Source organism: Brassica napus, chromosome A9, assembly GCF_020379485.1.
Source record: "Brassica napus cultivar Da-Ae chromosome A9, Da-Ae, whole genome shotgun sequence".
Lineage (NCBI taxonomy): Eukaryota > Viridiplantae > Streptophyta > Magnoliopsida > Brassicales > Brassicaceae > Brassica > Brassica napus.
This window is the reverse complement of record NC_063442.1, coordinates 14,677,142-14,698,687: the sequence shown is the minus strand read 5'-3', so window position 1 is coordinate 14,698,687 and position 21,546 is coordinate 14,677,142. Positions and strand designations below refer to the sequence as shown.

Here is a 21,546-nt window from a genome sequence, read left to right as displayed (position 1 = left end):
ATGTTAAAAGGCCGTATTATGAAAGCCCATGGTGTAACCGTTTTTTTCCGGGAAGTGTAACAAAAAAAAATTACCTTTAACTCTTCGTTTTGTTTAAGTTCTGTGTCGGTAAAAGATTAAAAAAATCTCTATCTTTTTCAAAGATCAGTTTGAAGCTTATTATGCGAAAATCATACGCAAATATAGACAATTGGTTGGAATCTCTATATCATTATATTCTTACAAATTTTAAATTTATTGTTTCCTCTTCTGCAAGCAAATCAACTACCAAAGTAATAGATCAATTGGATGGAATCAAATATATTCTTATAATTAGTGTAATTATGGTTACAGTTTCTATATTTAATAAGTACATTAAAGATACGATATTGAAGATATTATGTTTTGATTAATAAATGATATTGGATTTTGAGTTTGTATTTATTGATTTGTTTTTTTATAAAGCTTAGAAAATCAATAAGATGATTGGTTAGTTGATACATCCTATAAAGAAAACGAAAACTATAGGTGGTTTGAATATTGTACATCGATAGATGCATGATGTAAGTTGACTATATAAAACTTGAGCATGATCATTTCAAACTAAAGTATAGTTAGGTTATATGCATTTGTTATATTGTAGTTAATATATTTTAAATATTACATATGTCAAGTGATTCACGTTTTCGTAAAAATAAAATTCAAGTTCATTATTGGTTGTACTCGTCCGTAATAAGCTACGTTAAATATGATGTATTTTTAGGTTCATTTAATGACATTAAGTTTAAATTTGATTAAAGAAAACTCATTAATTTAACTGGAAAAGACAAGTATTAAAATAAATAGGCTCATTTAATGACATTAAGTTTATATTTGAATAAGGAAAACACAATAATCTAACTGAAAAAGACAAGCATTAAAATAGGAAATTCAATTTAATTCTTATTGGCATGAAAGTGTAATTAACTTTAAAAACTAAAAGGTATTTTTTAATGGGTACTTCTATTTTAATAATAGAGATACGTGTAGTTACGTAAGACCAAATCAATCATCTCTTTACGTACCGATCGTGAGGTATACTATTTTGGAGTTTAAGAGATGCACCACCACCCCCGAGGCCCCGATAAATATGGAAAGACAAACTCGATCTTTAAAACCACAAATATTCTTACCAATGTTGAGTGTTTAGGTTTGTAAATTCACGAGAAGAATCACAACATTCTCAAAAACATATCCCTAATTAATTTTGGAGACCAACATGGCCCTAAGCTGGTCTTGCGTGTACATTCTCGATCCCATCTTCACCGTAGCTTGTTGAATCATAAGATCATGAATCACCGAAATGCTAGCATGATTCAACTCAACATCCAAATCCATAAACGCATTCATCAGTCTCGCCGCAGGATGATTTCTCTTGCTCGATTCCAGCCTAACCATCGCATCGCAACCAAGAATCTTCACGTCAATATTAGCCGTTTCATTCTCCGATGCGTTTCCCTCCCCCCTACAGACGCTGGAGACCGCGTTTCGTCCAGCGAGCTCCTCCCTAAGTTTGTTGAGCTCCATTTGAATCGCGTTTTTCTTTGATTCCGCGTTTTCCGCCCTCGATTTCAGCTCGTTGATGTAACAAATCGCGTCTCCTAGCAACGATGCTTTGTCCATCTTTGATACGTTTGGCACAGTCGCTCGTAACGCGTAAAATCGCATGTTTAGCTTCTCGCGTCTCAACCGCTCCGCTTGTACGTGATTCAACGGCTCTTTCCTACCGTTTGCAAGTTTTCTCCCGCGTTTCTTTTTCCGTTTGTTATCCGGCGCCACGGTAGCTTCTATGTCAGAGTGAACGAAATCATCAATGTGCCCGTCATCGTTTTGTATCTGACCGGGATAAGCATTCCGGTTCGCAGTATGTATTTCGCCGGAGTGATCTCCCTCTAACGTGTTGAAATTTATTTCCTCAGATAAAGTATTCAGGATTTGTGGATAAAATGGACCAGGATACGGGCTAAAGGTTACGGTACTTGAACCACCACCGTTATCTAACTGAGTTGAGAAAAGCGGGAAGGAGTTTGAATTCGGGTCACCCGAAAAATCTCTGGATCCTTCGAAACTAAAGACGACTCGGATCTTATTAAAAAGATCCGGGGTTTGTTGGATCTCCGCGGTGGATCCTAGCTCCAACACTCCGTTATCCAAAGGAATACATACGATGGTTTGCAACCCTAAATCACCACCCTTTTTAGCACGATCACAACCCGACCCCATTATATGATCCGACCCGGTTACCCAAACTGGTTTATATGTAGCGAACGCCTTACCCGGTAACCCGGACCCACTACCGAAGCTAACCGTCATCGAAGTCAAATAAAACCACGATGGATCCGAAACTTCCAGATCGTCTTCGTCCCCCATCACTAGCAAAGCTTCGTCGGAGATCATCGAGCTAAGCTCCCGCAAAATGGTACTCCGGTGCTCATTCTCCGCCACCGTCCTCCTCCTCCGCCGAGTCTTATCAGCTTCTTCGCCTTTGTAAATTCCGTCGCCCCATTTGAGCACCGAGTCGCCGGAAAAGTCGTAGTACGACGGCATCCAGAAAATGGCGTAGGTCCAAGCTTCTTGTGTTCCATCTAACACAGCTTGTAACCGCTTCTGGAGAGCACTGTCCGGGCTGGGATTCGCCGGAGATAGTGGCGGCCAGGAATCGGAAGAGGGAGAATTCATGAGAGCCTCGATCATGGATGCGGTAACGTTTGTATTTAAGTGATCCATCGTATAGATAATTCTTTGAAAGAAAGTGTTTTGCTTGGGAAATTTATAGAAGGCTACAGGGAAGGTTGTAAGTTACGAATGTCTTATATATTAAAAGAGAAGCATTAAAACATATTTTTGTAATCACATGTCATCATCACAATCATTCTTAAAAAATTTTGAAAAATATATTAGTCCATATAAATATATAATAATTTTTTTTTAAACTAACCATAAATTAATCATAAATGGTTTTCACTGTTTCCTTAAATAAAAATCACGGAATTACCTAATGTGGCTAAAGTATATATGACAATTAATGATTTTGAATAATAAAGATTTGATAAAATTACTCTATTCTCTATCATTTTTAAAAACATTAACTTATTAAAATAAATTAAACAACCACGTTAACTATATAATAAAAATTTAGATTTTTTTCATATATGATATATTTTGAATTTTTAAAAACGAATATAAATGACTAAAGTTGTTAAAAATCTCACGTTGAAATTTTTATTATCTATGGTTTAAAATTTATGTTATAACAAGATACAAATGATTACAAAATTACAGAAGTAGGAAGTCTTATTTAATAAATATTATATATATGTATATTAATATTTTTTAAAAATAAATTATATACCATATAAAATACATAAGTATTTTAATTTCGAATTTGCTTTGAATTTTTATGATAAACATTTTGAACAATTATTGACAACTTAATATTTTGATTTTAAACTTTGCATTGAATGTTTTTACAATTATAAATTACTAAAACTATTAAACATCCCACAAATTTTTTATTGTTATCATTGATTTAAAATTTTTGTTATAAAGAAATACAAACGATCAAAAATAATATGAGGATAAAATATTTTTTAACAGATGTCAATATTAAAAATGTACTATATATCTATGTTAATATCATGTAAACTTAATTTTATAACATATAAAATAGAAAAAGTGTTTGTCTCGATTAATAAAATTTATTTAAGTATTGGTACCAATTTAATTATATACGTGATAGTTACTAAATTTTTAATTATTTAATATATATTTATTGTTTCATATTATGTACAAAATATATAATACTTAAAAATAATTTATATTTAATATTCATTCTGCGCAAGGCGCGGGTCTTAACCTAGTTATTTTTATTGTAAGAACGGGACGCAACATTCTATACACCAGTGAATTGTGTGATCAATTGATTTATCAATATTTTACCAATCACATAGCAGATATCATATGCTTATCTGTTGTTTTTTTTTTCCTAAATTACTTTCTCATTTTTTTGTTTTTCTTTTTTAAGGCCAATATCTTCTGAAAATGATTGTACGTAACACTGAATATTTTTGTTTTGTTGTTATCATTAAATCTTTGTTTGCTTTGCCCCTTGCATATTTTTCTTAAATTAAAATATGATATATTATCTTTTGTAACCTAATTCTTTTTAAAACACTGAAGGAATATATCAACTAAGATTTCATGGTGGGTTTTCAGTTTTGGTTCGCAAAAGTTTGTTTACTTGTTACATAAAATGACAAAACATATAATTTATAGGAAAAAAGTTTGCTAGCTACACGAGGTTTACTATAATATGGTGGAAACCATCCGATGTATCCGAATGTGTCAATAACTACACGACGTTAATGATAATACATGCCACATGTACAATATATCATTTAATATGTCAATAACATCACAACAAGGTTTTATTGATTTTAAGAAAATTTAATGGGGTTATTATGTAATTATAAAAACGTAAACCCCAGATAACAAAGGAAAACCCGACCCGACCTAACTCCATAAAACCGATAAGACTATCCCTAAATCGATTTTCAGAAAGAAAGAAAGACAAAGAGATGGAATTGGGTGGAGGATGGAGCAATAAGCTAAAGGGCAAGGCAATTGAAGGCAATGTGCTTTGCTACTGTGGAATTCCGGCCAAGATATCTCAAGCTTGGACAGACAAAAATCCGGGTCGAAGCTTCTATGGGTGTGAAAAATACAAGGTATAAGATAATTGTGAATCTTTCTATATATTGTCATGGAGTTTCTTGGAAAGTTTTTAATTTTGTTTTTGTGTTAGAGAGGAGGTGACTGCAATTTTTTTCAATGGTTTGATGAGGAAGATGCTTTTGGATGGCAAAAAAAAAGCTTTGATTGAAGCTAGAAACGAAATTCACGAGAAGAACAAAACTATTACAGAATTGAAGAAGACCACTCCAAAGCTTCGAAGTGATTTGGTGAAAAAATAAGAGGCTGAAGAAGACATCATCAACGCTTTTCTCAAACTCTGAAGTTGTTATTGTAAGGAATGCTTTGGTCATGATTATTGTCGGATCCTCAAAAACCCCTTGTAATGTTATTCCTATTTGTTAGTATCAGATCCTCAAAAACCCTTGTAATGGTTTGAACATCATGTGTTTAGTGTAATATATTGTTTGTTATGAGCTTCATATTTGACATCTAAAATAATCAATTTTTCATTCAAACAAAACACATTCAGATCCGAGAACCAAATTTGTCATAGACATTACAAAAAGACATATCCAAGTGCCAAAAGGCCATATCCAAGGACCAAAGAAGACACATTCAAATGACCAAAACAATACATTTTCCGAGAACCAACCAAGACACTTCCAAACAACAGAAAAAGACATGTCTGAGATACATCAAGTTTGTGTTGCACGTGGTGCAGTTGAGGAGACATCCTCCGCCCCTTGTTCACCCATGCCTCTCTCTGTGTCTCTCTATCTCTCTCTCAATCTCTCTACGAAACCTCCAATTTTTTTCCTTTCAAACCCTAGGAAGACATGAAATGGCGATTTGGGGAAGAAGGGTTCCTCGGGTCGGGTTTATGAGATGAATCGGGTCGGATATTGTTAATTGGAGTTTAACTTTAAAATATTACATAATAACCCCATTAACTTTTCTTAAAATCAATTAAACATTGTTGTGATGGTATTAACATACTAAATGATATGTTGTACATGTGGCATGTATTATCATTAACGTCTTGTAGTTATTGACACATTCGGATACATCGGATGGTTTCCACCATATTATAGTAAATCTCGTGTAGCTAGCAAACTTTTTTCCCTAACTTAACTAATTAATTCACGGTCGTTGGAATGGTAAGATTCACCATGTAGTCTGGAATCGAAGCTTGAGTTCTTACCGTTTTAATTTTCATTAATTGTTACATATCTGTAGATTCATTAGTCTTCCAATTATCAAAATAATTTTCAAAAATACTTAAACACTTTGGTTTACGGTTTAGTGATTATTATTTAAAGTTATAATTTTAGGAGCCGGTTGGGTTTATAAAATTCTATAAATGTTTTATAAATTACTTTTAAATGTTTATAAAAAAAATCGGGATAGTTAGTTTAGTCTTTTCATCACAAAGTTAGGGGGTCTTATTGAATTAATGATTTGAAGGAATTTTAATAGGGAATTTGTCAAATATGACTCAAAACTTGATTTTAAACTCAGAAGTATACCTAAACTTCAATAAAATGCAAAAATAATCCAAAAGGCTAGTAAAAATACAACCAGTCCCATATGACCAAATAAAAAAAAAACAGAATTCATTTTTATGAATATAACACTTGGAAGTTTTCTGAGGTTCTGTAAGTCATGTGTAAGATTTCGAAGAAGTCTTCTCATATAGTTGATCTAAAAGATAAGTATAAATTTTATAAAAAATATTTTTCGGGGGAAAATTTGAACTCATGTAATTATAAAGATTTGTAAATGATATAAATTATGATATAGTAAAATTGAATTGTTGAAATAGATGAGTGAATGTAGATTGAATCATGATATTCTTTGGTTTAGGGTTTGGTAGCATATGTCGTAGTATTGTTTGTATTTTAGGGTTAGATTTTAGAATCTTCACTTAAAAAAATTAAATTTGACATATATGTGTTTAGTTTTGAGTACATTGCATATTTTAAAAATTGATTTTAAGTTTAATGAAGAGTTTGTTTATGTTTAATTAGTTATTTGATTTTATAGTTCTTGTTAGTTAAGTTTTCTAACAAAAAATGCACTAGAAGACTTCTAGAGAAGAAGTCCTCTGAGCGAATAATAAACTAAGTTACAAAACTTCACTAAAAGTCTTCTGAATCGAAAATATTTTAACATAATTGGAATCTTTTGTCTCACTATATAAAGAAAATTTACAAATTCTCTTTCTTCCTCTCAAATGGCCGCAACAAAAATATAATGTTTCTCACTCTAAAACTCTCCAACCTCTCTCTAATCTATTTAAACTTGAAAACACCAAAATTTATATCAATTTTTCATTTTTTGTCTCATGTCTTTTTCACTAATTTATCTTGTTTTTGAAGCTTTTTAATTACATGGTTCTCATCTTACACTCCTTTAAAGGTAGATCTATAAATTTAGATATGTACGTGTGTTTTATAAAGGTAGATCTATCTTATTTTTTACTCATTTTTCTGTTTTGAAGCCATTTTAATGTTTTTGGATTTGCAGGTTTTTCAGATCTACGTCAGACTTTGGAAACCTTCTAGAAGTCTTATGATGATTCTTCTCCCATGTCTCCTCTTTCATAACATATATGAGTGTTTTGGTAAGATTCTATGTCTGATTTTTTTCATTTCGTAACCTCTGGTTGTTTAAAGCTCTTACCTTTTTTCTCAAACTAAAACTCACTAACCTCTCTATAATCTCTTAGAACTTGAAAACACTAAACTTTATATCAATATATCAGTTTTTGTCTCATGTCTTTCTCACTAATTCATCTTGTTTTGCATGTTCTTATTACATGTTTCTCATATTCTACTCCTTTAAAGGCATATCTAAATTTTTTGGATATGTATTTTTGTGTGTTCTTTAAAGGTAGATATATCTCATCTTCCACTCATTTTTTTGTTTTAAACTCATTTGAACGTTATTGGATTTGCAAATTTTTTAGATCTGACTCATCCGAGTCAGACTTTGGATGACTTATGGGAAGTTTTCTAACATATAATGCTCTAGAAGAATACCAGAAATTCTTGTGACGGAGTTTTCTCCCATATCAAGTGGAGTCCACACTTATCTTTGCAGAGGAATGATATATAATAGTTTTGTTTATGGTCGGTTTTGTGATTTTTATGTGTACTCAATTTAGTTGTGAATTCTTTTGTAAATTTTGAATAGATATTAATAAAAAAATTAGGTAAATATGTTCATGTCTATAATATTATCTTTCCAAAAGTACTTGATATTATTGAAGTTATTCAAGTTATTGATACAACTTAAAGAGCAAACACAATAACACTAACAAATTAGTCAAATTTACTACAACTAAGGGAGAATTTTTTTCAAGAAAACTTAGTCAAATTCACAAAAGATCAAACATTACATAAGTTCAAACATATAACACTTTGACCAGAAGTCTTCTCGGAAAACTTCTCAGAAGACTCCTCGGAAGACTTAAATTTCAAGCGAGAAATAAAAATATAAGCAGAAATTTAAGCGGAAAGCTCAAATTTGAAGTGAAAATTGAAATTTTAAATTTCATGAAAGTTAAAAAGTATATGTTATAATATAAGAAGACACACTAAACCATATGACTTGATATTTGTGAAGTTACTTAAACACTTCTGAGTTCTGAATCTTAAAGTTACTTAACAAGTTTACAAAAACTAACGTAGAAAACTTCCACATAAGTCTTTTCAAATTAGCTAGAAACTTTAATAAACATGAATATTGGTAACCTCATAATTATCACCAATTAAGTTATCAATTTCATTTAGTAGCTCCAATATTAACTAATATACATGAACTAACAAGAAAATATTAAAAAGTCTTTAAAGTTTTAAAGAAAATGAAAGTTTATTAAACATTGACGTAGACTTCCATGGAAGTTTTCTAGGAAGTCTTCTACATAAGTCATATTTGCAATTGAAAATTTACAAAAGAAAACTTTCAGAGAAGTCTACTCTACAATAGACTTCTTTGTAAATCTTCCCTTGTTAATATTGGCCTAGTTTTGTTTGAAAAAATCTCAAAAAAAATACCAGAGAAGTAAGTCTTCTAGGATAAACATGTTAGGTTTCCAATTGACCGAATTGTGTCAGAAATTTTACTTTTTCTAGAAGACTTACATGGAAGTCTTCAACGAGAAAAATAAAATTTAAATATTTTATTTTAACTAGACGATTTACATGTAAGTTTTTCGGCAGAAGACTTACACATAAGTCTTCTGTGATAACCGAAGGTTTGACCAGAATCTCGGAATAAATCTTTGGAAAACTTCCGTGTAAGTCTTCTCTCGGAAAACTTACATGAAAACCGTCTAAATAAAATAAAATAGTTAAGTTTTATTTTTCAATTGCAAAAGTAACATGAGACAACTTTCACCGACAGTGAGAAGACTTCCACCGATAGTTGAGAAGACTTCTATGTAAGTCTTCAAGAAAAAGTCAAATTTCTGACACAATTTGGTCAATTGCAAAACTAACTTGTTTATCATAGAAGACTTCTCTTGTATTTTTGGGATTTTTTTGTTAACAAATAAAAATTGGAAGACTTCGAGAGAAACCATCTTTAAATAAACCAACATAAGGTCAATTGCAAAACTAACCTTTGCATTGGATAGAAGACTCCCATATAAGTCTTCTCATTGTATAAGACTTACACATAAGTCTTCTTGCGAACAGATCTGAAAAAAAAATTCAAAAATCATTGTTAGATCCAAAGAGGTTCATTTTTAACTTCTCCAAGCACACATCACTTCTTAATGAAAGTTACTCACTCGTTCTTGACCAAGAATCATGAACTTGAGTAACTCTAGTATGCTTATAAATTTTGAAATAAAAAGTTGGGATTATGGGATGAAATAAAAGAGAAAGTGGAAGGAAAATGGTTTGTGTGTGTAAGAAATAGAAATATGAAGATGTAGACGTTAATTTTAGGGGCATTTAGAGCTTGAAATTGTTTGTTCATGGTGGTTGATATATTGATGACAATAGCAATGTTGTAAATAAAAGAGAAAGATGAGGATGATTGAGTACAACAACCATTTTTGAAAAAAAATCTTTTTAATAAATAATGATATTTTCGTGAATAATCCAAAATTTTAGGATGAATAGAGCAAATAAAAGTTTCAAAAAAGTAATAGATTAGTTTTGTGTTTGACTTTGAATTTTGAGTTATTTTTGTACAAAACTAAATTTTAATATATGCAAAATCCATAGGAATTTTAAGGAAATCTGGGATGTGACCAATTTTTTAGGAGTTGATTAGAATGAAATTTGAAAAAACTTGTAAAACAGAAAGAGAATATATTTTTTTACTTTTAATTTTTTCTTTTTAAACTCACAAGGTAGTTTTTGCGCAGCAACAAAACATTAGCAAAATGATCCTACACGAATCAAATCATAATCATTGTACATTTAAAACTAACTGCTTATTTATTCTAAGCCTTTAGTCAAAAAAAAAACTGCTTATTTATTCCAAAATTCAAGCTAACAATTCCTCGATGGGAGAGAAAACAGCGAAGAATCCAACAAAAGCACAAGTTTTTTAATCAAAGACAAATTATTGTACGATCAAACTTTAGCGAAGATACAAATCACCTAATCTACACATGTAATTAATTATATTACTCTGCAAACAAAACAACGACCGAGTGATAAATCACACAAAACTGAATCCAAGAGAAGAAAGAAATCTTATTTACAATTCAATTGAGTAAACATGCAATTCAGAATCACCTTGAAATCTGAAGCTCTTTTCAGTGATTCGATCAAACAATTATTGGTTCAGTATTGGAATCCGATTCTTTTTTTTTTTTTGGCAAAGCAAATAGTTTATGGCGTAGCCAATATGAAAAATCGAGCTTCTGAAGATGTAATTTGTTCTTCTGTAGGAACAGATCAAAATTGGTATTTCTATTTTTTACAAACACATTTTTTGCGTAATAGTTCAATCTAATTCAAATACCATTTCTTGAGATGGTATTTCTATCTACTGACTTTTAACTACAAATCTTTAACAAACAACCCATAATAATTCTGGATATATTCTATTAAATGAAATCCTTATTTTCCCATAGAGAGGGATTTAGAACAGTATTTATAAATACTAGATCCAATAAAGTAGGATTTAGAACATGATTTATAAATACTAGATCCAATAAGGTGAGATTTGAAAGAAAAAAAATCTCTCCAAATCATCATTCCAATAAGCCCATTTAATGTATTTATGGAAATAATTAATTTTTAAGAGTAAATTTGAAAACTGATATAAAATTTGCGGTAAAATTAAAATCCACCTTGAATTAAAACAGTGGAGGTAATATATCAAAATTATATTTTCAACTAAAAATAAATATTCATATCACATATTATTATAATTGTTTTTGAAACTAAAATCACATATTATTATTACTTTTAAGTTATGAATGGCGTATATGATAAATTATATTTGAACTTAGATTTAATGATTTTTTTTTCTTTATTTACGTGGATTATTTATAATAAGAATAAGTTACATTGCATTATATATTTCATACCTTAATATTTAATATTAAAATTGACTTTATTTTGTTTAGATTAAAAAAATACGGTTATATTAAATTAACTTTCACTTTGTAATCAAAAATATATTAAAATTTTAAAAGTTCAGAAACAATCTTACATTGTAGTTAAAAATATATTAAATTTTTATTATACATTGTCTTTAATATTATTATGGAAATTTTTTACTTTTTTAGATTACCATATTTCTTAATTTGCCACTAAATCTTTTACTATTATTTTATTTTATTTTCTTTCAGTGAGTATTCGTTTCATTTCAATTGTATAAATTTTGTTTATTAAATATCACTTTATTATTGTATTAAATTATTATATTAAATAGTCTTTAATGTTAAATTTCTTATATTTATAAGGTGCACTCTCTACAGAGGAGAAAACTCTATAATTATATATATGACATAAGGGGTGGACGCAAGGCGAGTACTTATTTTTTTATGTATACTTGATACTTAGTTTGATTTGAACGAGTAATAAATTTTTGGACTTGTACTTGACTTGTTAAAAACATGTACTTGTTATTTCGATTACTTGTCAAAAAATATGTTACTTGCAAATTACTTCTCTCGTTCAATTACTTATTACTTACAAGTACTTATGAATTATTTGGATATATTTCCAAGTTACTAAGAATTACTTGGTAGATAATATTCTATTAGATAAAGTAGTGAAAGTTTGTTTTGTTTACTTCAAATAAATTATTTGCACTTAATATAAAAAAAGAAGGAAAAAAATATATGTATTTTGATATAAAAATATTGTTTACTTTTTACAACAAAAAAATATCTGTTTAGGGCTTTCATTTTTTATGGTTTAGTTATCATTTTTCAGTCTTAAAACAAGTAACGAGTAATATCAAGGCGAGTCGTTAATTTTATTTTTGATACTTGTTACTTGCCTTATACTTGCAAGTAGCAAAACTCAACGACTTAATACTTGACTTGACAACGACGAGTATTTGTGCCTAGCTTAATATGACAAACTATTTTATTTGTTTTCTTTCTTTTAATGCCCAAAAATTTCTTTCAAATTTAAATCGAATCTAGATAATAATAAACAATTGGTTGATTTTATCTTTCTTGTGAAAATTTTATATAATCAATGTCAAAATTTAAGTAATATAATACAAGACTAGTTATGTTTTTATACCAGTTCAAAATGGTGTTACTACTCAGGTTTGGTAGTGGTTTAGGTTTCTTTAGAAACTTTTATGAGTTGTTTTCAAATATATTAGTTTATAAGAAAAAATTCAATTCAGATATTAATTCAAACTTATTAAACATTTATATATTATTAATATAAAAATATATGGTTTTTAATTTTTATTATTATCTTAAAGTATTCATAGAACTTATTATTCATTTATGCTATTTTAAATGATTTACTTTAGTTATTTTGTATTGTAACTATTTTCTATATTTTATGAATATCGATCGATCCGCTCTTAGCTAATGAAACTTGTGGAACAGCCTAATGATATAGACAAGTAGTTAGGCCATGATTATCCCGGGGGAGGGGGGGGGGGGGGGGGGGGGGGGGGGGGGGTTAGGAGTTTTTTAAGGGGGGAGACACACAAATTGTTAAAAACCAGTTTCAGAAGTCGTCAAATAAGAACCAACTTTGCTTGGATTGTGGTACTGTTCGCGGGTTTCACTGACACGTGGTGATCCGCGATTGGTTCGTTTTAAATTTTTTTTTTTTAAATCAGACAAAAAATAAAAAAAATAAGAATCCCAAATGGGATTTTAGAGTTAATCATGCTCTTATGGTCCAAACCCTAGTTTAGAAAAGTAAAACCTAATCATGTATTTACACCCACAAAACTCGTAGGCGTAATAGTAACATCGTACGTGTAAACATGCTTTCCTCAGATGACAACTTCAAATATGTTATCTTATGTTATGATTGATGGCCCAACTTTGAATGTTGCTATCGATGAATTGTCCTCCAAAACGGAGTAGTCAGATAACAAAAAAAACTTTTGTCGTTTTGTTATTTTGTCACCTAATACCGTCGACTGTATTACATCCCACCTGTCTTTGTATGGCAGTGGCCATTAATCTATATTATTAAATTTGACAACATTCGATATAAATGACCTTTATGCGACAAAACGAAAAAAAAAAACAGAAAACAGAAAACAAAAATGATACTTTGTAATCTGGTTGACGGAAAATTAAATATTTAGTTTATTCGTAGACACAGTGGCCATTATACAATCGGAAAAATATTTGGGTTCACCTGTGGTAAACTCTCGTATTCACCTTAACTCTTATCACCAATTAAAATATCATATAAAATTAATAAAAAAATATTAAAACTAAAAGAAAAAGCAAAACAGTTGAGAAGACTTTAATATTATCAGTGAAATTTTAAATCCTAAATCTTAAACACTAAATTTTAAACTCTAACCTTAAATAATAAACTCTAAACCATAACGCCGACGTCGTTCCAATAGGATTGGCTTTATAGGATTTAGAATTTTTGATTTTAAAGTTTAGGATTTTAGGATTTAGGACTTAGTGTTTAAAGTTCAGAGTTTAAAGTTTTACTGATGGCGCTAACATCGTTAACGTAAGCGTCGTTTTTTTTTCCAACTATTTTGTGTGTTTTTTTAATTTTAATATTTTTTATTAATCTTACGTGATAGTTTAATTGATGATAAGAAGTGAGGTGAATTTAATAGTTTACCACAGAAGATGAACGCAAATATTGTTTATACAACCGAGAGATTTTAAAGGTTAGTTGGCTCTTTGAACCAAAAACAAAAGAGAGAGTTGGCTTTTTGAACAAAATATGTAACAATTTAAATAAATAAGAAAATATTGGTTAAAATTTAAATGTGTTTCCTTTGATAGTTTTTTTTTGTAAGCTCGCTTTAATTCCTTTGATAGTTTGCAACATTGTTCTTTTCAACTCCAACGTGGCCATGATCCGCGAACACCCTCCACCCAATGCTTCTACAGGAACATGATCAGAATGACTTCCAAGCTTTCTCCTCTACCTCCACTTGGAACATCTGCATTTGATATGCATAGTATGTATGACTTGCCCAGGTTCTTCTTTGTATAATATTTAGGAATATTCTTTTAATATTGATATTTTTTTTTAACGCTGATTTATTATGATATGGACTTTTTTCCTTAAAAAAATTATTTAAAAACTGGGCATGAATCTTGGGCCTAGGACTTTGTCGCCGGCGGACACGTAGATTTAAGAGTGAAAAATAAAACCGAACCAAACCAAATCGGACATAAACCAACCCAAAGTAAGCCAAAGTATATGTATAAAACCATTTGGTTCAATAATTTATCAGTCCAAATGGTTTGATTTTGTTTGGTTTTAAACGGAACCAAATAAAAAAAAGCCTAATAATATTAAGGTTTAATATATTTAAACATTTAACCAAAACAACTAAACATAATTTATATATTTTACTTCTAAATGAATATAATAAAACAACTAAAAATAAAATACAAGAATATGAATCGCATACATTAACATCAAAACCGAAAGTTACTTATGATATTTATATAAGGTTTGAAGATAATAATATAATATTATTAGATGATGTCTTCTACATTTTTATTGTGATGTTTGTTTTTAATTTTAAATGTGAAGAAAATAACGATTTAGTGTCAAACAACGACTGTTTATGTTTTCATAAATTATATTTTTGTAACTGAACTAGAACAAAACTAAAAAAAATCAATTCCATTAAATTGAACAAATACAAATTAAAGTAAATTAAACCAAACTAAACTAAATCGAACCGAAAACAAACCAATCCTAACTAAAACCGAACTGAACCAAACACAAACCAAACCAAATTAATTTGGGTTTACTTTGGTTAAAATTTTGGTAGACTAAACAAACCAAACAAAACTGAATCCAAATCAAACCCGTTTAAACCGAAATTCTCACTCCTACGTAGAATCAGGCATGGGTTCACTCAGGGTATCTCAAGATACCTTTCATTACTTGTTTGGTGAATAAAAATAAGCTAGAAAACTATATTATTGGAAATCATTTAGACGTGTCCGCCTTTCGTGGTGAACTTGATAAGCCTCGCAAACATCCTTTTTGCTTGCACATATATATAAACCGTAATACCTTATGGTCATAACTAGCTAGGGTATCCAGTGGATACTATACACTCCTTGGCCACCATATGAACGTAGACTAGGATACCAAGCTTGTATCTGGTAACTTTTGAAACCTCAGACTCAGTTTTGATCAAATTGTTTTTCTCTTTGACAAAATATGATCAAACCGTTATTCCAAGCAACTATAGTCTATATACAATATGTGGAGTGAGCGACATGGAAGGTGACACACACAACCATTACCATCACCATCCATCCTACCACATCCCCAGTATCGACAATATAATTAATTCGGATTGAATCAGCTCTTTAGGTCACCCAAAGCCAAGTACTAGTAAACTGGAAGGTCTACTACTCCAACAGCGACGAAGCTCACACCTGATTTCCTCCATTGATTTGATTTTGATTTCCCTAAAGTTTTGGCTCTTTCCAAATTCCATTACTTTCAATCATTTTTGGGAAAAACGTGAAGATAATACCTAACTTTCAAATTTAAATAAAAAAAAATAACTCACAAACATGTCTTTTCATCACAACTTTTAGTCAAACATGAATTAATCTCATATTTTTCGTTCATCAAACCATTTGGACCCTTTGAAAGTTAATTGTTAAGTCCATTAGTGAATGTGAATCTTTAATGGCTGACTTTGACGGGTCTAAATTGGTTTGATCAACGAAAGTATGAAATTTTATTGGTTCTAATTAAAAAAATTAAATGACTTACTTAAATTTGAGATTTTTACATGTTTCTGAAAATAATTTTCCAAAAAAAAAAGAAATATAAGATAAATATACAGTATGATTATATCAATGATTTGATTAAAAATTGGCTTTTATTTAGATAGTAGTCTCTCATCTTAAACTCTTTTTAATATTTAATAAATAAATTAAATATACATTTATAACTGATCAATACAAAAATAGTTAGTTATGATATCAACAAATTCAAAATAATTTAAAGTAAGTTTAGATATAACCTAAAAATAAGTAAGTATGTAACTTAAAATAAATTTAGACATAAACATGTGAGTAAATAATTTAAAGTAAGTTTAGATATAACCTAAAAATAAGTAAGTATGTAACTTAAAATAAATTTACACAAACATATTACTCACGGTTGTTTCCAAAACGTGGTCATGTTTGTGTTTGTTCTTAAAACAATCCTTGTAATGATTATTTCTACAAAAAAATATTTACAAAATAGTTTAAGTTATATACTTGCTTATTTTAAGTTATATATCAATTTACTTTGAATTTATTTTTTAAAATACTAACCAATATATTAGAGCTTGATCCACACGTCCGTGCGAGTGTTTATTTTAAAATAAATATATAAACATTTCAAAATACAACAATATAATAGCTACACTTACACAACAATACAAGAGGGCTGGAGGTTTAAACCTCATTCGGATATTTATAAATTTTGGTTCGTGTTCGGTTTGGATAATTGCATATTCAATTTGAATATATTTTAAACCCATCACGGTAAACCTCCAGATCATAGTACAGCTTACTTTAAATTAAATATAAATTTATAACTGATCAATACAAAAATAGTCAGTTATGATATCAACAAATTCAAAATAATTTAAAGTAAGTTTAGATATAACCTAAAAATAAGTAAGTATGTAACTTAAAATAAATTTAGACATAAACATGTGAGTAAATAATTTAAAGTAATTTTAGATATAACCTAAAAATAAGTAAGTATGTAACTTAAAATAAATTTACACAAACATATTACTCACGGTTGTTTCCAAAACGTGGTCATGTTTGTGTTTGTTCTTAAAACAATCCTTGTAATGATTATTTCTACAAAAAAATATTTACAAAATAGTTTAAGTTATATACTTGCTTATTTTAAGTTATATATCAATTTACTTTGAATTTATTGTTTAAAAGACTAACCAATATACTAGAGTTTGATCCACACGTCCATGCGAGTGTTTATTTTAAAATAAATATATAAACATTTCAAAATACAACAATATAATAGCTACACTTACACAACAATACAAGAGGGCTGGAGGTTTAAACTCATTCGGATATTTATAAATTTTGGTTCATGTTCGGTTTGGATAATTCCATATTCTTTTTTTTTTGTCATTGAAATTGTCCATGCAGGACTACCAACCAACCAGGTTTTTTAAAAAGTACAGACTTAAGTAATAAAGCAATACGTGCCAGTAGGCATTTGAAAACCCAAACAGAAGGGTAAGAAAAAGAGCCAGAGTTCATCAAACTCGAAGACTTCATGCTGCTTCGAGAGAACCAAGATAGAGATTATTATACCACAACTGATGCTTCCATATTGATACGACCATCGAGCCATTCCGGGCCATTCCTTGCCAAATAAGATTGTTGCCATTGGACCTGCAAGGCACTCTCTGCAATGTTTTGAGCAATTGTGTTACACCCGTCATTGATGCGAACCACTCGATAAGTTTCAAACCGATCCAGAGCTCTCCGAAATCTCTTCCAAAGTGAGTTTAGGCTCCATGGAAGGGATGCCTGAGAGAAGTTCTTCTGAACTTGGGGAGAAGAGGTTTCAAGAATGATTCTCCTCACCTGAATGTCATTCAGAGCTTCTGTTGTCCACACCAGGCCGATCATAGTAGCTTCCCCCTAAGACCGAATTCCGACAAAGGAACGTTGACTATGAAATAAAGCTTCCCCAAAAGAATCTCTAACAATCCAAGCTGCACCGACATTACCAGTTTGTGTTTCCCACATCGTGCTCACGTTGCACTTAAAGTATCCCAGTGGTGGTTTCTCCCAAGCCTGTGATGTCTTCTCTTCCACTGTGATCTCAGGAGGGTCATCTGGAATAAAAGAATGCAAATGTAACCAAACTGCGGCTTCCTCCATAGCTTTGTTAATAACTGCTTCAGCATTGAGGCGTCTTTGCTCAAAACAAAACAAGTTTCGAGCCTTCCATATCTGCCATAGTATCCAAGGAAATGCTAGGCGAATCTTGGGGTTCAAGCAAGGTTTTTTACTATTTGCCAGGAGGTGGTACATGTTCAAGAACGTCGAGGATGTTGAGAAACCAGCATGGGGGAGAGGAAAAGCTGAACGTTCCCATACTTCTTTCGCCAATGGGCATTGGAAGAGCATATGGCAAATCGTTTCAGGACCTTGCTGACATACCGGACATCTTGAAACAGTAGGAATGCCCCTAGAGACTAGTTGCTGTTTCACTGCAAGGGCTCCAGATAAAATTCGCCACAGAAAGTGACGGAGTTTAGGTGATGTCTTCGTTTTCCATATGTCTTTCCAAATCTGTTTCTCTAGAAGAGGGAGGGAGCATTGTTGCCCTGAGTTCATGTCGGCGATACATTCCGCTAACTTATAGCCACTCTTCGTATCGTACACACCATTCCTCGAGAGCCCCCACCTTAGGTCATCGTTTTTATCTCTGTGAATGTTCACCTGAAGTATAAGCGGAATGTCTTCATCAACAAACAGCTCTTGTAGTTTGCGAGTGTCCCAAACACTGGAATTGAGAACCATCAAGTCACTGACTATGAGTGTAAGGTCAACATCAGCATCTTGACGATACAATGGTGCTCTTGGAACTGGGCCCATGATCCATCTGTCTAGCCATACCTTCGTTCCTTCGCCATTCCCACAACCTTGGTAAGACCTTGCTCTAACAGTTCCTTTCCGTGCAAGATGCTCCTCCAAGCATAAGAAGGGCGTGATCCTATACCGCTGGCGAGAAAGTTCGATCTTTTGAAGTATCTCGCCTTCAGTATACGTGCAACTAAGGAGCTGGGATTGTTCCATATCCTCCATGCTTGTTTGGCCAACAGAGCTTGATTAAATTTTTCTACCTCTTTAAAGCCAAGGCCTCCAACCTCCTTGTCTCTGCATAATTTTTGCCAAGCTACCCATGACATTTTTCGCCTATTATTTCCACTGCTCCACCAGAACTCGATCATTGCACTTGTCAACTTTGCACAAACTTCTTTAGGGAGTTTAAAGCATGACATTGCAAAAATGGGTAAGGCTAGGCCGATTGATTTAATTAGGATTTCCTTGCCACCTTGTGATAAGGCTTTAGAGAACCAGCCATTGAGACAGCCTTGTAACTTCTCCCGAATAAAGCTCAGTACCTTTCTCTTTGATCCACTAAAGCATTCTAGGAGACCCAGGTAGTTACCTTCTCCACCTATAGTGTCAATTCCAGTGATGTTCTGTATCGACGTCTTTATATTCTCAGGTACCTTCGATCCAAAAATAATTGATCATTTCTGGAAATTCACCATTTGCCCTGAAGCTTCCCCATATAACTTGATGCAGCGCATTACTTCCTCCGCTTCAGCAGTACACGACTTGCAAAGGAGGAGACTGTCGTCTGCGAACAACAAGTGATGTATTGAAGGGCACGACTCTGTCAGTTTGATACCGTGAAGTAGGCCAGAGGACTCCGAGGTGTTTAGCCTGCTTACTAGGGCTTCAGCACAAAGAATAAATAGGAAATGTGACAAAGGATCGCCTTGCCGGATTCCACGTTCTGGTCTGATAAAGCCATGAGAATTCCCATTCAAGAGTACCGAAAAGGTAACAGAGCTGACACAGGCCATTATCCATTTGATCCAAATATGATCAAAGCCCATTTTTTCCATTAGAACCTCCAAGAAATTCCATTCCACTCTGTCATAGGCTTTCGACATGTCGGTTTTTATTGCCATACACTCCGCTGCAATCTTCTCATTTGTTCTAAGTCCGTGGACCATCTCATGGGCAATTATTATATTGTCTGATATAAGCCGGCCAGATACGAAAGCTCCTTGCGTCTCTGAGATGATATCAGGGAGAATTAGCTTAAGGCGATTACACAAGATCTTTGAGATGATCTTGTACTGGACTGAACAGAGGCTTATCGGCCTCATGTCACGCACTCGCTCTGGCTTTGGTATCTTCGGAAGGAGGCTCAGTTGGGTATGGTTCCATCCCTCTGGTAGTATGGACGTATGAAAGAAGCGAGAGATCTCCTCTGTGAGACTAGGACCGACGATGTGCCAAAACTTTTGATAAAAAATCCCTGTAAGTCCATCCTCTCCTGGTGCACTACTCCCTTTGACACAGAACGCAGCGGCTTTGATCTCGTCCGGCGTAACCGGAGCTATTAAACCAGCATTCATCTCCGGCGTCACCCTGCTGGATAAGCCTTGGAACAGGGTCTCTAGGTCAAAGGGGTTAGAACTGGTGAAGAGGTCTCTGAAGAATTCTACTGCCAAATTGCCCTTGGACCCTTCAGAAAAGTGTTCCTGGTTGTTATCATCCAACAACATCAGGATTCTATTTTGAATTCTCCGACCTTTAACACAATTATGAAAATAACTCGTGTTGCGGTCGCCAGCTCGGAGCCATTCCTCACGGCACTTTTGTCTCCAAAAAAGTTCCTCTTCTCTAAGCGCCATCGCAAGCTCTTGCTTCAGTTTCTGCATCAATCGATAAGCTGGATTCAGTTTTACCACTTCTTTCTCTAGTGACGCACGCAAACGGACGATCTTCTCTCTGGAGTTCAAATTTGCCTTCTTCTTCCACTCCATTATCTTACGCCGACATCTGCTGATACGATCCATCGTGCATCCTTGGCCAGTCCCATCACCCTCCCAGCTTCTACGAACCAGATCCTCAAATCCTTCCCGAGATAGCATTCTCTTATCGAAGAAAAATCTGCCATTATTCGGTTCATCTCTCCCCAATGCAAAACATATGCGTATTGGTCTGTGGTCAGAGGCCCATAGTTCAAGATACTCCATATTGGAGCGAGGATAATTCCATATTCAATTTGAATATATTTTAAACCCATCACGGTAAACCTCCAGATCATAGTACAACTCATTTTTTCTTCTTCAAATCAAAATTCTGTGTAGATTTCAATTTTTAAATCGACCAAGCCAAATTAGATTCCTCAAAAGTCAAAAGCTAAATATTTATTAACAAACTCAACGGTTAACTTTCAACTGGTCAAAATTGTTTGGTCAAAGAAATTATGGAACGTATTCGTGTTTACCTAAAAGTAGGTGATTAAAATGGCGCGCGAGTTTGTAAATTGATGATGTTTTAGTGTAGATTTGAAAGTTGGAGATTATTTTCACTTTTAATTTTTTTTATGTAAATAACATTTTTTA

At 32.1% G+C, this 21,546-nt stretch overlaps 2 protein-coding genes across 2 annotated transcripts; both read right to left on the bottom strand.

The window, feature by feature from the left end:
* Positions 1-700: 700 nt before the first annotated feature.
* Positions 701-2,949, bottom strand: LOC106364449 (transcription factor bHLH28). The gene has a single exon (XM_013804024.3). The coding sequence runs from the start codon at positions 2,743-2,745 to the stop codon at positions 1,216-1,218; it is 1,530 nt and encodes a 509-aa protein (XP_013659478.1). The 5' UTR covers positions 2,746-2,949; the 3' UTR covers positions 701-1,215.
* Positions 2,950-17,686: 14,737 nt separating this feature from the next.
* Positions 17,687-19,198, bottom strand: LOC125578079. Its single transcript, XM_048740364.1, has 2 exons — positions 18,092-19,198; positions 17,687-18,025 (listed from the first exon to the last, which is right to left on the bottom strand). Exons 1-2 carry the CDS (start codon positions 19,196-19,198, stop codon positions 17,687-17,689), a joined length of 1,446 nt encoding a protein of 481 aa, XP_048596321.1.
* Positions 19,199-21,546: the final 2,348 nt, after the last annotated feature.